The following is a 17,712-nucleotide window of genomic DNA, read 5'->3' on the forward strand; positions in this document are numbered from 1 at the left end:
TTCAGCAATTTACACAAAAGAATGCACAGAAGAAATTCTGGTTTACATAAAATTTTAGAAACATCAGCTTTCTCACTGGTGCTGCTATACGTTTGCATCCACAGTTATTTTTCCATTCTGTCAGTGAGTTTTGTGAGTTTTCCTCCTGCTGGTTAGAATAAACAATTTCCCACAAGAGGTCACCTCTTCCCACAATGTTCAGGCAGGTTTTATGAGAAGTGGTGCAATGTCAGCAGACCAGATAGGAGCTGCGTCTTGCCCTCCTTTTAACTCCAAAACATACTCAAAATCTGCACTGACTTTCTTGTCACCTTTCCACTGCACGCACGAGGACAGAAAAGACAAATAACTCACCAGTAAGAAGATCTTCTATGAGGAAAGTGTGAAAAGTCTTTTTAAAAGACATTAAAGGCAATTATTAGGAGGAAGATACACAAAAAATTGTGTTGCTCCCAAGCATGTTTCAGTAACAGAAGTGCTGATGCCTCACTATATCCTGTTAAGTCATCACAAATCACTGTACCAAGTAACGACACAAGAAACATTGGGTTCACATCCCTTTTGTGGCTGCAGTGTGCTGTTCTGAGGTTTCTCTGCCCCAGGGAGGAACCACAGGGGTATGGTACAGTAAAGCTGCCAAACAGACACAAAAGCAACCAACAAAACTTTTCAGGCTTCAATATCTGGTAATTCAAGTAGAGTCCAGATACCAACAGAGCAGCAAAGGAACACTGCTTTTAACTCCACACTGCACGTTATTTACTGATTATAGATTTGCAGATATTAACAGACTTTGTGCATAAGCAACTTACCTAATGAAATTAGGCAGAGTTATTCAAGTAAAGTAAATATTCTGTTATTCAAGTCCAACAGACAAAAGCTACCTCACACAGCTGGAAGTTGATGACTGTAGCATGACAACTGTAATTACACAGTCAATTGCTAGTACAGCTGAACCCTACCTCTGTTCAGCAGTCCATTGCAAATTATTTTGGAATAAGACGTGGGCTTTTGTTTCACATGAATCAATCCTCCCCTTCTATTATCCCCTCGTGATACAGAACACACAAACCTATCCTGCTTCATGGGAATAATTTGGAGATGAAACAAAATGAGAAATCACAACTCCAGTATTTTTCCCAACCTTTCCATGTATTTTAGTTCCAAGTGAGCATCCAGCAGTGCAAAGGCATATGCAACAAAGTTTGTGAAACACTGTATTTAGAAATTAAGTTTCCTTGTGCATAGAACAGATACTTCATTCATATGTCAAGACATACTGAGTAACAATAATGACAAAACCTTAGAAGACAATGCATAAAGCAGAAAATTTGCATACTTTTAATTTACAGCAGAATTTAGTCTCTAGAATTATTGTGTCACTAATGTGGACATCAAGCATAACAGCTGTTTTTTGTGACAATTGGACTTCCACACAAGAAATGCCATTCTCTTAACTAAATATCCTTCTGGCATTCATTGAGAAAACAACGTGCATGTGTAACAGTTAGATCAATGACCTTCAAAAAGCACCATTTGCATGTACATGATAAATTGCAATGCTCAAGTCATAATTTGTTTAGTCATGGTCATATGTCACTTGGGCTTGCTGGGGTCTCATCAACAACACGATCATTTGTCAGAAAAATACAGCCCATATTTCAGAAATACAAGTTATGACAAAAGCTATAATGGTAAAATGACTCTCATGCTCTGATTTATACTTGTATCAGAAACAAGTATCATCTTGTTTCGGCATCTCAAAGAGTTTCTCTATTCAAAGTGCAGGGAGGATGGTTACTCAAATATTCAGTTCTAATTCAGTTCTAACTTCCTCAAGAAATATTTTATACTGGTCTCTCTAATTTATAACGCTCAGTTGAAGAGAACTGAACTAAGTGAGATGTGAAAAATCCCTTCCTTATACTCTACCCTACATTATTTTCTCATTGGAGCACTACTTTTGACAATATTCAAAGATCTGTCCTTTTGAAAATCCTTACGTTTTGCATAAACTCACAAAATAATTGCACTTTGAAACAAAGAGCTAGATAGTCAATCCACTATTTTCTGACTACAAATTGATGCAGCTACACATAACATAGAATACTCTTAAGGAGAAAATAAGAAATTTGCTGCTATACTGCTAGTTTGAGCCTCTCCAGAATATAAATGTTGAACCATGATTTAAGCTCTTTGATACTAATTTCAGCATTGCTTAATTGCTAATTCTTTCCTTATCATGGATTAAAGTGGAAAAATGAACTGCAGAAAAAAATCCTTCTATCATTAGCAAAATTGTTGTGCTAATAATAACAATAACAATTCCTCCTTAACCAAAGATAGCAATAAATTAGTCCGTGTTTATTTGGTTTAATGGAGAATGCATTTGTGGATAACCACATTGCACCTTTAATCAATTAGGAAATCAATCCTTCTTTATGCATTCCCACAGCTCCTACTAATGGTAGTAAATTTTTTTCTAAGCCTGAACTTCAAACATTGTCAAATGCTGCAGTCCCACTGGCCACTTAAATTTAATTGTATTGTTGAATATTAAGGGGGTGTTATTTGTTTTATTGTTGTGTTTTACAGAAATAAGCAACACCTCATACACAGAAAAGCACTCTCATCCAACATACTTAGGCAAAATATCAATGTTATTCCCCACTCTTAGTGTGGGAACAAAGCAGAGACTAATAAAATATTAAGTCCTATCGAAGGATTGTAGTTTTGCATATCCTTCTGAAGGTGGGGCAGGAAGCAACTCAAGGCATAAAATAGTAATCAACATATGTGATATGGAGAAAGAAAATCTGAAAGTCCTAAGTACAACATATTAAGTCAATTCTTTCTCTGACATGGTACACAGAAGCAGATACAAGAATGCGGTACAACCCTATATACATTACAGCAAAGTTGAGTACTACCTGTTATTAAACTGAAAAAATTGCATCATGGTAATTTGGTTGTTCTTGTCAGGGTCCATCATTTGCCTCTATTATCTAATCTGCCTTAGTACAAAAAGCAGCACGTTTTTCTTTGGGGATCACAATTCACTGAGATGATTGAAGAGTTTGTCACCTACTATGAAATGCTTTCCTCAAAGCTGTCAATGAAATCGATCAAAGTCAAAATAAGTTTGTTCCATCTCTGTTTCAATTCAGCCATGATCTTGAAACAAACTTATGTTAGCTGTCAGTTGAACCCAGAATAAGCAAGCTAAAGTTAAAGGAGTTTGGGAATGTATTTCTGTGTAATGTACTTGTTTCAATTTATTTCACAACCACCTTACATTCATTAAAATCAAGCACGCCCCCAACAAGGATAACCTTTCTAGTAGACTGTGAAATACGGAATATCACTGATTATGCTGAAAACCATCAAAATGTAAATGAAATGAGAAAGTATCTGAATCAACATCATTATGTAAACAAAATATAAACTGAAAACTCTTGTAATAACACAGATGGTATATGTTAAGTTATTTACCAGATGCTAGGGATGACCTCCAGCACTCTGAAGTTACCAAAAAGCCTTTGCTTTAACTTCAAAGTATTTGTTGTCTGAATAAAACAAAGTTTGTATTCATATATATTAACACATTGCACATTGCTGCATATCTCAGATCAAAGCATGGCAAAGACCTATATATTATAATGCTTACCATTATCACTTTTGAGATTTCCATTGCTGAGCTGTTTCAACCTCTTCTGATGGGATTTGCCGTTGTAGTGGATTTGTGCCTGAGCAGCAGAGTTTAGCTGAATGTTACAGACATTACACAAAGTGAAATTGGTGTGTTTCTTTTCTCTCTCCTTCTTTTCTTCAGTGCCATCAGGTGCTAATTCTTTCTCACCTTCCCGGTCTGGGAGAGATGTGAAATCTGAATTGTATGACTGGTTATCAACTGGTAAATCAGGGCTCCAGGGCTTCTTCATATTTTCTGAGAAGAAAAAAACACATGAGAGAAAAATGATAAAAACACAAAATAATATGGACAAGATAGAAACATTCACAAACCACTAAAAGGCAGAAAATATTTTTTTTTGCATTTTATATTTTAACATTATATTTCCACTCATATATTTTGCTTTCTGTTCCACTCATATATTTTGTTTTTTCAGTTCTTCAATGTAACTTGACTAACTTCCCAGCCAAGTGCCCAAAGCTGAGCTACCATCAGATATGGATGTGGCACCTCCTGTGAAAACTTATCTAAGAAAGGGTAAAAAACACTGTAGGAGCTGAAAAAAAAAAGTGAGACAAAACAACCCTTCAATCAATGGAAGAAAAGAGGGAGAAGGAATAATTAATGGAAGAACCTCCCCCTGCTTATATATTAGTTCCATGAGCTTAAATGCACAGACCTCACCCTTGAGTTTATTAAATATTTAGCAGCCCCAGTCATCCTCTCCCCACTTCCTGTGAGTGCTTTCAAGCTCAAGTCTAATAACTTCACATCTTTCTCAGAGTAACTCAAAGGCAAATAAACATGTTATTAGTTTCTTATCTTAACCACCCTGGATTATAATTGAAGGATAGTTAGCTTAGATTCAGCTAATACAGACAGCAACTACAGAAATGAGCAGATAATCCCACCTACAGAACTTCAAGTGAAATCAGTGTAACTGTGAGCTTCCATGATTTAAGGTGAGCAGAAATGGCACAGGTAAAGACATGCTCTGAGCACTGCAAACCTAATTTTATAGTCAAGGAATGCAAAATGCTATACCAACTTAGCATTTTGATGAGACCTTTATATACCATATAAATCTTTAAAGTGCTTCTTCACCCAGACTTAGTGAATAAATGAAGGTCTAGACAAAGAATCTAATCTATACTTTGAGTGACAAAATTACTGCAGCCTTAAATACGATGATGCCATTTGGTCCCTAATTGACAAATCAGTCAACCCAGAGACAAAAAAAGATTATTGCAGCTACATAAGAAAATGAGTCTTTAATGCCAGATCCACAAGAGTTTCAGCATCTAAAACAAGCCTCCAGATTTGGGTCTGATTACAACAAAATGCTGCAAATAATTCTTCAGATAGCTTCAAATGACTGAAATTTCATCAGCTTAGCTTTTTTGACAGATCTTGCAGGAATTAAAGACAATTATTGCATTCAAATCAAATCACAAAGACAAATTTATCTAAAGAAGCAAATCTAAAATATATCAATATTCAAATTAGTTTCAATCTCAGTTTTCAGATCTGCTTGATATCTAATTAGCATTGTGTTCTGTGCTAACCAAACCCCATTTTATTGAAGAAAGTACAGACTCAAGTCTGAGAGGACCTCTGCACTGGCTTTAGATTTAAACCCCACTCAACTAGATCTGTCAGTATTAGTTCAGTTTCTGTGTAGTCAGCTCTTATCTAGGATTGTAGCTGTTGAAAGCAAGAGATGAGAAAGCAGGCTAAACAATTCATTCCAAAGCAAAAGACACTGCGAGACTGTAGAAGTTTAGAAGAAAACCTGACATTTTTCAAGAACAGACCTATAGCAAATTTCTCCTAACAGATGGAGGAGGTTTCTCCTGAGGAAGAAGCATAAATCTATCAACCTCTCAGCCTTTCTGGAGTTTGTTCACCCCAAAGATTCATCTGTCTAAAATATTTTTAAATTAGTAAATTCAGTCCTTAATCAAAGCAATATAAAGATTAAAATGCTATCACAATAGAACTAGTTTCAGAGAATTGGTCTAGATGCCAGCAACAGTTCAATAATCTCATTTTATATACTTGTTGTATATGAAAAAAAAAATATATATAATCTATTGCATTGAAAGAATTCCCCACTAGAGAGCAGTGTGAATTTAAAATTACAAGAACAATATATCTCGAGACCTATAGTGCTAGCCATATAAGCATAAGATTACTATAAAAAGAAAACGGATTTTTCAACCAAGATGCACACCTTTGTAAGCAAATATAATCTAGTAAATTAAACATTGTATGCTATGTGTATGCATGTCTCATTCCTTTAAAAACATTTACACACATAAGCTGGCAGCCTAATAAAATGTATTAGCATGTTATTACATGCTTCTAATATTCCAGTCAAAACAGTGTAATCCATTAACAGTCTTATTTTTGGCATATAGAATCTGTCTTGAATTACAATCTCATTCCAGAAAATAAAATTACAAAATGCACACTCAATATTGGCACAATAAAACCATAAGGGAATTTGTACCTTGGAAATAAGTGATTTGTACATCTGCCACGTGCTTTCCTTAGAAAAGCATGTGACATCATTAGAGCTGCAATACATTTTTGTGTATGTCCATGTCACTCTCAAATGTGGAGGAAGGGGATAATTTATAACTGGAGTTTAGGTAACAACTAGTGCAACAGAAGTTTTAGAAATACATATTACACTACAGTACATCATAATTTTCTTTACAGATACACAGTGATTTCTGAATGTATAATGACACCACTAAAGGACTAAAGGGACATATTACAAACCTTTACACCTGTAAAGCCAGCATTACATGGCAGTACTCAAAAGGATCCATTTAAGAAAAAATTGAAAATGTGAAGAAAAATTTGTTTAAAAACAGAAATAGTTTCTGATTAAAACATTCAGAGTGATTCTTATTCAATATTTCTTAAGGAACAAGTAAATAAAGATAGCAAGTGATGAAGTAGAGGGAGATAGAAGAATATAACATGCTGACATACTTTTAAAATAGAATTTACCACTTCAAATAGTATTTTTTAATAAACAGGGGAAAAAAAATCTATTTCTTAAAATCTTGTAAAGATCCAGCAGTGTTTAAACCAACACACATGCAGCCTAACTCATGAAAGCAACAGGCCTTCAGCTCATGCATGCATCATTATATACTTCCATTTCCTGGAGTAAAAACATTTAGGCAGCAATTTTGTTTGGCAAGGAAAAGAAGAGTTATTTCTTCCTATTGCAAAATTACACAGAATATGGTTAAAAAAACCTAACTTTAAAAGCAATTTTTAATTTTTTTATCAGTGTCTTACTGGCTTGATAATATGTGGATAAGTTTTTAATGAGAACCTCCTTCACTGCCATCATATTATAGAGTTCATGTTAACTGTACTGGTTACATATCTTTTAAAGTCATCAGTTTTGCAGAGAACTATACTTTCCCCATAAAAGAAAGCGAGCTTCTCAATTTTAGGGGCCCTAATGAAGCCTGCAGAGCACTAGAAATGAGTGAACTAGGCAACCAAGATCCCAAAATTTCATGCCAATTTAAATAGCACTCTGGATAAATGCTTACATTTATTTACCCTGGGGCTCTGAACTCAATTTTGGCTCAATGATGCTTACCAGTAAAATGAACTTTGCATGACATTATAGCTTTGTGAAGTAGAAAACTGTCCCATATGGAAAACCAGCACAACTATAATTTGTGGTGTTTGCTGCCTTAGATAACATAGCTACTTCCTGGGGATTTCTCTTCTAAAATGTGCTTGAAAGTAGGGGATTAGGAATCACATCCTTCTCCCTGAAACAACCATCACCTTCTTAGCTGCAAGCCAATGGCACACCTTCTATTCAAGAAAATTGAAAGGAAATATTACTCGTTTGTACTACAACTAATTGTTCTCTCTCCAGACCATCTCATCAGCATAGAACTGTATCAATCACTGTGACTTTGGCTCTGTGCACATAATATTTAAACATGTTGGGTACATTCAAGAGGCCAAGAGAGTACAGGAATCCCAGAGACCACAGTGTACATAAGTCTGTCATATTTAATGCAGACCTCCTGCCATTGATGAATGACTTTGTTCAGCCTGGAGAAGAGAAGGCTTCAGGGTGACCTTAGAGAAACCTTCCAGTACCTGAAGGGGCTTAGAAGAAGGCTGAAGAGGGACTTTTCACAAGGGCCTGTAGTGATAGAACAAGAGAAAATGGCCTCAGGGAGAAGGAGGATGTGTTTAGATTAGATATTAGGGAAAAAATACCTCACTTTAAGTGTGGTGAGGCAGTGGAACAGGTTACCCAGAGAAGTGGACTCTCCATCTTTGGACAGGTTCAAGTCCAAGTTGGATGGAGCTTTGCATAATTTGGCCTAGGAAGTTTGCCTTCCTATGGCAGGATAGCTGGAACTAGGTGATCTTTAAGGTCCCTTCCAACCCAAACCATCCTATGATTCTATACATCTTAAAGCATATCTCCTTGTCTACTTCCCAACAGGCTGCTACCATAAATACATTCCTGTCATAGCTGAAGGATAGAAAAGATGGACATGGCAATAAAGTCCACTAATTACAATACTTAGGGATTTCTAATATTTATTTTCAAAACTGTGAAAGACATTCAAGTAGCAATCATCAAAGATGCAGATGTTTGCATCTCAGCTACTCATTCCCAGACTCTATTCCTAAACACTTTAAATTTCACCAAGAAGCCCTCACTGTGAAGCAGACTAAAGCATAAACTCAGGTGTTGTGTGGTCAGAAAAACACATTCCTCTTCCTTTGCAGATGTCTATGCTGTAGATCTCAAATTAGATGGGATGAATTTTGCTCTGCCTGTGATAATGTCTCTCCAAACACTAAAAGGACTGAACTTTCACAGCTAATAATAATAATACCCATTTTCTGAGATATCAACAGATAACAAAAAGTATTGAGAGAATCTGCTTTCAAGAAACTATTATTAATGGAATATTTAAAAAAGAAAAGAAAAAAACAAGAGGGGAAAAAAATACAGAGATTGATCACTTATCAAAATCTTCACCTTGTCAGTTTTCACATATTTGGGGGATGCTAAACCCTCAGGTAATAACTGGAATCTTCTCATCTTTTCGAATTTCATAAATACATTGTTCAATCTTTCAGGCGATAGGACATCACCAGTTGACATACGTCACTGTAGCACAATGATTTTTGCATCAAGCTTTTAAGAATCTTCTTCACACTGTGAGTGAAACTATTTGCCAGGAACCTTCTGAAAACTGGTATCTCTGAGCTGAAGTTTTCCTATTTATGCTATGCTCCTTGAAGCACCCTGCTGCATTGGGTACTTGTGATGCCTTTACCAAAAAGCCCGTGAGGGATAACTTGCCTTTGCAACCTTTAATTGAGCTCACTGAATAAAATGCTAGCTCTAGAAATGTATTCCTGGGAGAAGCCTAAAATGATCATACTGCCATCTATTTTAAACATGGACGGTGGGGGCAGGGTAGCCTGGGGGAAGGATCAGGAATACAAAAATAAAATATCCTTGGCTTCTTCCACCTCCCCATTATGAATGGATGATCCCAACACTTCAGCTTTCCGATTCTGGTGGTGGCTGCACCTGCTCCTGGTTTAGAGCCCAGAGCGACCGAGGTCACGAACGGCCCACTGTGCGCATCGCGGCTGCGGCAGAGCAAACGCACAACAAGGGACTGAGCAGCAAAGCGGTGACGGGGCACTCACGGGGAAAGCACTGCATCTGTGGAACACAGATCCCTCCCAAATGACCTCAGTAACCTTCAGGATACGCTGCAGGACTCATCTGTTTTCTCTGGATGGATGGATGGATGGATGGATGGATGGATGGATGGATGGATGGATGGATGGATGGATGGATGGATGGATGGATGTCATTTCAGTGGAGGAGCTACTGTGGAATGGGAATCTACTGGGTTCTGAAATGCTTTTTAGAAACCAATCGATTTCTCAGGGTCTCCTTCTTTCTGAGCCATTCTGATTAAATTTAAATTCCAAATAGCACATAATACAATAAAATTTGATGTGAAAATCTGGGAAATATATGCATTAAGTAATTTTACACTGTAGGAAGTCTTTTCTACTATGATTTTTAGTAGCAAGAATAATCACTTGTTTCTAGAAATTGAGGAAGGTTTTGTCAGGTCATACACCCAAGAGCTAAATTAATAGGCAATGATAAAACTGTGGATAAAACTCAGTATCTCTTCTTGCCGTGTGCCTAATACAGCTCAGATCAAATAACATTTAAAGTCTATATTTACCAAATTTTCTCTTTAAAAATTCCACACAAAATAGAGTAAAAGAGGCGTCTTAGCAGGGGGGGCAAGAAAAGTCACGGAGGGAAACATCTTATTTTCTTGTTTATTGTTTCTCTGCATCCTACCAGCTCCAACCAGTCTGAACACTGCTGCTAGCTGCTACACCACTTCAATCATCCATGGGAATAATAAGAAGCTCATAATCATCATCATCTCAGGTGTTTTTGTAAAGTCTAAGAGGAAAATAATCTCTAAAGCAAAACCTGCATCAAGCAAAAGAAATAAAGGCACGTTTTCCACACATGTTTATTGCTGAGGAGGAATGAGGTAAAATGAGATTGACATTATTTGGGGTTGGAGTGCTTTAAAATTTTATGTCTCTGTCCTAGGACTACTCCCAAGAAATGCTTCCCTGCAAACTGAACGGTATAAGAATAGATACTTATCCATTTGAAACAGGCTCATTGTATATTTGGATACCTTAAGCAATAGCACAGAAAATAAAAGCCTGGGCTTTTGTTTTGCTTTTGCTGGGAGAGCACTCAAATCTTTCAGGAAAGGCTGCATTTCAATACTGCAGCAAATGAACAAACCCCAGCCTAGATCCCATCACAGCCACGTGCACCAAGAGATCCTAAAGGGACTTACAGATGGACTAAGCAGAAAAAGTTCATCGTTTCTTGGTTCAGCAGTTCACTCATGCCAGAAGCAACCAACAGACATCTCATAGTCTGAAAATATACTGCAGTCAGTTTTTTAATTGAGTTCTATAAAAAGAGCTAAGCACTAATCAACACCATATGTTATTCAATTAGCTAGTAATACATATCTATTTCTCGAGCCTGTGCTAACATAATGGAGCACTTTGGGTGGTTTGGAACTATTTAAAGGCCAAGTAATTAATTTGCAAACATCAGCTTCTACAATCTGAGAAGCACTATAGTGGTGACTTAGAAGCCATGAAAACTCCCTCATTTGCTTTCTATTCAATCTGTTTTCAGAAACAGCCCTTGTGAAAACAAAGATTTCTGCATAAAAGAGGGCCAGAAAAAGACACAGGTTCAGCTATGTGTGTGTTACCCAGGTCCAGAGGGATGCTCCTCCCATAAAGGTAAAGGGAGCAACTCGTGTTTTGTCACTTCCCTCTCCACCAGCAGGATATCTTGGTACAGACCTTGTACCTGAGGCAGTAATTAGCATGACAAATGGTAGAGCTAGCAAAGCTGTGCAGTCTCTGCCTACCAAGAAAATTTGTTGCTGTCAAGCAACCTGAAGTGCATTATTTTATTCCATATCCTTGATTTTTGCATATAAAATTGTGCTCACAGCCTCGAAACTCACAACTCCTGTCAATGGTAGTCAGAGTTGTCCAAGCTCAAACAAAAGGGACAGAAAAATCCAACTGCAATTCTGGCTGCCTCTGCTGGACAAAACCTTGGCTTTAGCAGTATTTCTGAGAAGGTAGGCAGTCAGAACAGGTTTTAAAGGGAAAGGAAAAAATAGAATAGGGAATTATAATAATAGAATCTTTTAGGTTGATACAGATATTTAAGATCTTCAAGCCCAGCTGTTAACCCAGCTCTGCCAAGTCCACCGTGTTCCCAAGAGCCACATCCACATGCCTGTTAAATATCCCCAGGATTGGCAACTCTATCAGTTTCCTAGGCAGGGTGTATAACAGCTTGATACCCCTTTTGTTGGAGAAATTTTTCCAAATATTCAGTCTAAACCTCTGTTAACACAATCTGAGGACATCTCCTACCATTTGTTACCAGGGAGAAGAGACTGACCCCCACCTGTCCGTCCCCTCCTGTCAGGTATCTGCAGAGAATGATAAGGTCTTGAGACTCCTTTCCTCTAGACTAAAAAAATCCTCAGCTCCCTCAGCTGCTCCTCATCAGATTTGTGCTCCAGACCCTTCACCAGCTTTATTGCCATTCTCTGGAGACATTCCAGCAGTTCAATGACCCTCTTGTAGGGAGGGGCCCAAAACTGAACACAGGATTTGAGGTGTGGCCTCACCAGTGCCCAGTACAGGGGGACAATCACTGCCCTGGTCCTGCTGGCCACACTATTGCTGATACAAGAATATTACTTTTGATTTCACAGATAAAAATCACTTTTTACAGACTCTCTGGATCAGCTCCCATATATGAAATCAGCCTACAACCTGTCATTCAGATATCCTATAAGTGCCATTTTCCACCTCAAATATCTTTAGTTTTCCCAGTACCTAAATATCCAATCAAAACTTTATCTCAGCAGAAAGTAAGAGCACGAACAGCTGTTTGGGCATAACGAGCAACTCATTTTTGCAGACGAGAAAGTTCCATTTTTAACACTCCAATACAATCACTACCACTGTATCCAAGTAGGCAATTTTTAAAATTAAGTTTCAGTTAGTGTTTGTGGCAAGTTTGCTGATAGGTTATATCTTTGGATATACAGGCTCCTTTTTTTCCCCTTTTGTGATTAAGTATTTCAGAAATAAGTATTTTGGCAGTATGCTGATGAAAATACATCTACAAAATGAAATGGGAAGAGAATTAAAAAGGCAAGCCACATGAATAAGCTCTGTGGGAATTCTGTTTAAAAAAATAAACAACCACCACTTTCCACAAAGAAACCCAAACATTGCAGAATAAAGAACAATGATTTTTAGAAAGCCAGTTCAACCCCTAAAATGTTTATTATGCACAAAAAAATGCAGCCATTAGACATGAAATGAAATAAAATAAACTGGGAATAAATGTAGTAACAATGAGGAAGAGGAAATTAAAGGCTACAAGCAAAAGATAACTAAAAAAACCGATTTTTTTTGGTTTTGGTTCAAAAAAATGCCAGAAATATGTGGGGTTTTCCTTTTTTCTTTTTAACTAAGAAATTTTAGAAATTATTCTTTGGTGTATTTGAAAGATAACTTCCAAATATTTTCAAAGTTCTATGGTTTGAATTTTCAAACCTTCTAAGGCCCTAGTAAATGGCAATGTTTACCACATATAAAAATATCCAAAAGACAATCTCCCCCTCCATTTTGTTATAGTTTTGTTTTAGGGAATTGCTGTGTGGATATTTTTAAACAAAAGACCTTGAAAACACAGGAACCATAGAAGAGCAAAACAGAGCAATTTTAGTGCTTCAATCAGTGCTCCCTTTGGAAAATATTTCTACATTAAACACAAAGTTCTACTTTTGCTTTTCTCTAAATGCTTTTCTAAAAACACTCTGTTAAAAAAAAACCTTGAGGAAAAAGTCTTATGGCTGAATATTATCATTTATATTTTCACAGCAGGAATCTTTTTTTTTCAGATTATCTGCTCATTATAAAACATTCAGATAGCTCTGGCAACATTTACAAGTATAGGGATTTTTTTTTTTATTATGTTATTGCTTCATTACACCCACTGGGCCATTTAGTGTTGAATTTAATGGAGACCAGATCATTTTCCAAGCAATGCAAACACATCAAGGTGAAAGTCTGTTGTGTTTGGAAATGCTAGCAGATGTTTCTGCAAGTGCTTGTGAAAGTTATTGTTGTTTATCTTACTCTCAAACCTCTGGATTGCATTTTCTTTAAATACTGCATTCACCCCTGCATTCATGGTAATATGAACACAATTTCTGCCAGTTTACAGCATGTGGTTTTTTGGGTAGCTGTTACAATTTTAGCTGAGAAGTATAAACATATTGTGTGGAACTTAAAAAGCATATTCTCTATCATGGCTTGACAGACAATGCCTTTGCTATTGTCTCCATGGCTGATATAATGTTTCTGCCTGTCAACTACACATTTATCTGAATCTCTTCATCAGTATCAGGGATCTAAAAATAATGTCTAGCAAATCAGACTATCCTGGACATGCATTGGTAAAATAATCTGAAAGACAAATTGTGGGACCTGGACCTATTTATGTTTCCTTGGGATGACACAGTGTCCCAGAGCAGCAGCTAAAATCTTTTATTACAGTCACACAAGGCCAATGTAGAGCTTCGCTATTGCCACTGGGGACTTATTTTAACACAAGGACTATCTGTCTGTGTCACATTTCTAATAACCTTTTCATCACAGTACCCAGATGTAATCCATTTATAGAAACGCTTATGCATCAAAAATAAAAATGTGCAAAAGGAATCTAATTACTGAATACAGAAAGTGGGATGATTTATTTTTTATTTGGGATAAATTCAGGTGATTCACTATTAGTGAATGTAAATATATTTCTAAGGCATGACTGCTGTAATCCCACAGGGTGAGTGTGTGTGCCTGTGCACGTTCAGGAAAATGCATCATAAAATATCAGGACCTAAGAGGACGTCCTGGGCAATGAGATATTTATGGCACTAGCTTTTCTCTTGCATTACTTCCCCACCAGTGTAATTCACTCCTCTGCTGAATTGTGTGGAAAATGAAGGCAGGGCATATTAGGGTGAATTTGCTTATATTCCTTATAAGGCAAATAGCTTTTAAGCTAAGTGTAAGAGGAAGGTTTGAAATTATTTCTGTAAGTGTTTGTTGATGCAAGATCTCGGAAACACATTACACCTATTTGGAATTTGGACATATACAATTCCACAATAAAAGTATGGAAATGCAGGAAAACATGGTCACACTAGAGAATGAAAGCCTATACCTCCCCTCCAAAGCAGGAACTGCTGCTCCACTTTGCTTCTAAAAGTCAGCCCCTGTTTGAAATTACTGATTGCACAGCATAGTCCAGGAGTATCTTCCAAAACCCAAAGCCTATCAGAGAGGCCCAGGAGTTCACTGAACACATTAATCAATGACAGTGCCTTACTAATGATAAATTACAAAAAAAAAATGTTTCTAAAATAGGAAAGCTTTTTCCCAGTTTTTGCAGAAATCTGCGTATTTTTATGCATCTTTTCCATTCAAAGTTGTGTTGGACCACCACCTTCAGGATTCCACCACCATGTTATTTTTTTGTTGGGCTTTATATGGCATGCACTGCTAATAATTAAAAATCAATGGTTCTTTCTGAAACATCCTCCCATGATTGGATGTATTTCTGAAAAAGAACCATGGAAAGCATGGGAATGGCAGCAAATACACACACACACAGAAGGTAAAATAGCTGATGAGTTCCAGCTTTCTCTGGGAGACCTTCACAGCAGCACTTCTCTGCAGTGAGTGCTCACAGCACAGAACTGCTGCTTTTCAGCAGCCTGAGCACTTTGCTCAGCCACTGTGATCTGCAAAAACGACTGCTGCTGAGTGAGGAAAATCTTTCTAGCTCTGCTGGCCATCTGCAACATCTCTCAACCTGTCGGGTAGGCTGAACATGCTGAAAAAGCCCTGAGAAGTCAAGCATGGTGGAATTCAAAGCCCTGAAAGACCTATGAAGTTTCTCCCTTCAGGCATGCTGATTCAGATGAAGCAGCTTATGAACTCCATTATACATAGAACAAGTTCATAAAAATCCCTGGGATTTGCTCGACTGCTTATTTTTTAAGAATGATGACTCAACTTTTCATTAAAATATTTATTAGAAGTAAAAGCAATTTAAGACTATTGATAAAAGATATAAACGAAATTTTCAAGATTAACTCATTATGAAAAATAATTTTATGGCAAAAGTTTAGAACACTCAACAAAATATTAAACTGCCTGATATTTCAAGGTTTTTTTTCCTCAGAATTACCTTCTCCAATTCACCTCAATCTAAAACACTGCAGGTCACAGGATATGTTCATAAGTTTGATCAAAATGAACTTTTTAGAGAAGTTAGACAAAAGTTAAATACAATGGTAGCAGTGACCTTCAGCTATTGAAAGAGTTTTACAACATGGTGCTCGTTCCACTAAAAACCCAGACACCTAACTGGATCAGTTTTCCTCAAACTGCAAGATGTTTATATATATATGTATATATGCACACTATACAGATGCAAGTTAGGTTGACAGCCACTATACTCAGTGGCATAACACTGGCATAAAAACAGTGCATGAAACGCAGAATCAGATCCTCGTTTTCCTTTTAACAAAAGGAAATTCACAGTAATTTCAGCATCTCAGCAGTCACCATAATTTCTGCGGTTCTTGCTATGTATTATAGAAACTGTCACTTTTTAACTTTATGGTATCTTTTACTGCTTGGGTTAAAGAACACTTAAAGCACTTCCAGTGTTTTATATACCTGTACTGTAGAAGAATAGAAATGAGATTCCTTTATTAATTTAGACCAAGACTACCTGACTAGCAGTCTCAGTGAATTTTAATGGGATTACCTGCATGAATAAGAATTTCTAAGACTGAAATCAGAAAAGGGAAACCTTTAATTTTTTAAACAAAAATTACAATAGCTAAAACTTCATTATTGAGTTTACCTAATAGTCAGTGTACATGTGACCAATGAGAGAAGGTCTACAAGGTAATAACATTCAAACAATGGCAAATTGCTACTTCAGTCGTAAACCTACATTTTATTTCTTCCCTGGGAAGTTTCTTTGACAGAAGAAAAACTATTGAATTATGGGCAACCAAGTTAAAAAAAATTAATCTCCCAATACACATTTATTTACTTTGGCTTCATTTTAATGGCAATCCATTTGAAATCCTCATTACATTTTCATTTTGTTTGTCACAGAGGCATACGAAGAGAGAACACTGCATGTAAGCAAAGCCATCAAAGCCACAGCCTAAAACCAAATAACTGAACAAGTGACCTTCCCCTAAGCCACTGCACACAAGAGATTACTCCATCCTATGCTCATTTCCCTAGTTTAGACAAAATCCTCATTATTTTACTATTTAAATTGAGCCAAATAATGCCATTTGTTATCAACTTTAACTGTCAGGAAGAAAATGGGAATGGCTTACCTTGCAGCATAGCAGTATTATCCATTTCAGCATGCCTTGTTCCTATAGCAAACACATCTGGAACCAACACACACTCACTGTCATCAACTGCTTTTCACAAATCACTCACTTATTGATCACTACACTTATCACTCTTCATTGACTGAACTTCATTCCACATTATCAATTTTTTGCTGCTTCAGCAAATTCTGAAACTTTCATCACAAGGAGAACTCATACACAAACCAAAGCAGTGGTCATCTATACTGGATACCTCTTATATCAAGCATTTCTGCAGGGGTCTTCATTTATTGAAGAATTAATCAAACAAAGTGATAAAGGTTTTTCAAAATTTCCTTGCACAAACTTAAATGTTAATGAGAAAGACAAGCAACAGCCTCTGAGCCCTAGAGCCCAAGCCACACTAGGTCAGTAAATTTCAAATTTTGTTCTGCTCTAAAACGTCGGGCTCATGATTGCCAGATGTAGGTGTGTGAATGTCGTGTGCCAGGTACATGACTGGCATGTGAATGACACATGCCAGGCATGTGCCTGATACATGTTTGCCATGTGCTGGGCACCTGAATGCCATGTGATGGACATTTTGTGCGTGCTTGATTACAGGCAAGTATCACAGCCACCACCACAATCGCCTCCTAACAGGTAGGAAACAAAGCTACCACTCTTCCTGCTGTCACCACTCTTGATTCTCTCTTGAATCATCAAGAGAGACACCACAAGGTGGATGGGTCTCCTCTGAGGGCAAGCTGACGAGTGCCCCAGGGGAGAAATATTAGATGAAAGAGGGCAGCCAACACCCAAGGTATGAGTAAGTTTCACAGTGGCACAGTATTTTCTGACCTGTGAAGATAGCACAGGATTTTCTCCTCCTGAGAGAGCATTTTTTTAACTGTGGGA

The 17,712-nt window shown here is 37.1% G+C and overlaps 1 protein-coding gene across 1 annotated transcript in view; it reads right to left on the minus strand.

Moving 5' to 3' along the window:
• The window catches only part of ZNF385D (zinc finger protein 385D), a 414,757-nt gene that overhangs the window by 327,649 nt on the left and 69,396 nt on the right, over positions 1-17,712 (minus strand). The window contains exon 2 of the mRNA XM_050971656.1: positions 3,668-3,946. Within this exon, the coding sequence (XP_050827613.1) occupies positions 3,668-3,946 (279 nt within the window). The remainder of the gene's footprint in view (positions 1-3,667; positions 3,947-17,712) is intronic.

This window comes from Serinus canaria, chromosome 2, assembly GCF_022539315.1.
Source record: "Serinus canaria isolate serCan28SL12 chromosome 2, serCan2020, whole genome shotgun sequence".
NCBI classification, from domain to species: Eukaryota; Metazoa; Chordata; class Aves; order Passeriformes; family Fringillidae; genus Serinus; species Serinus canaria.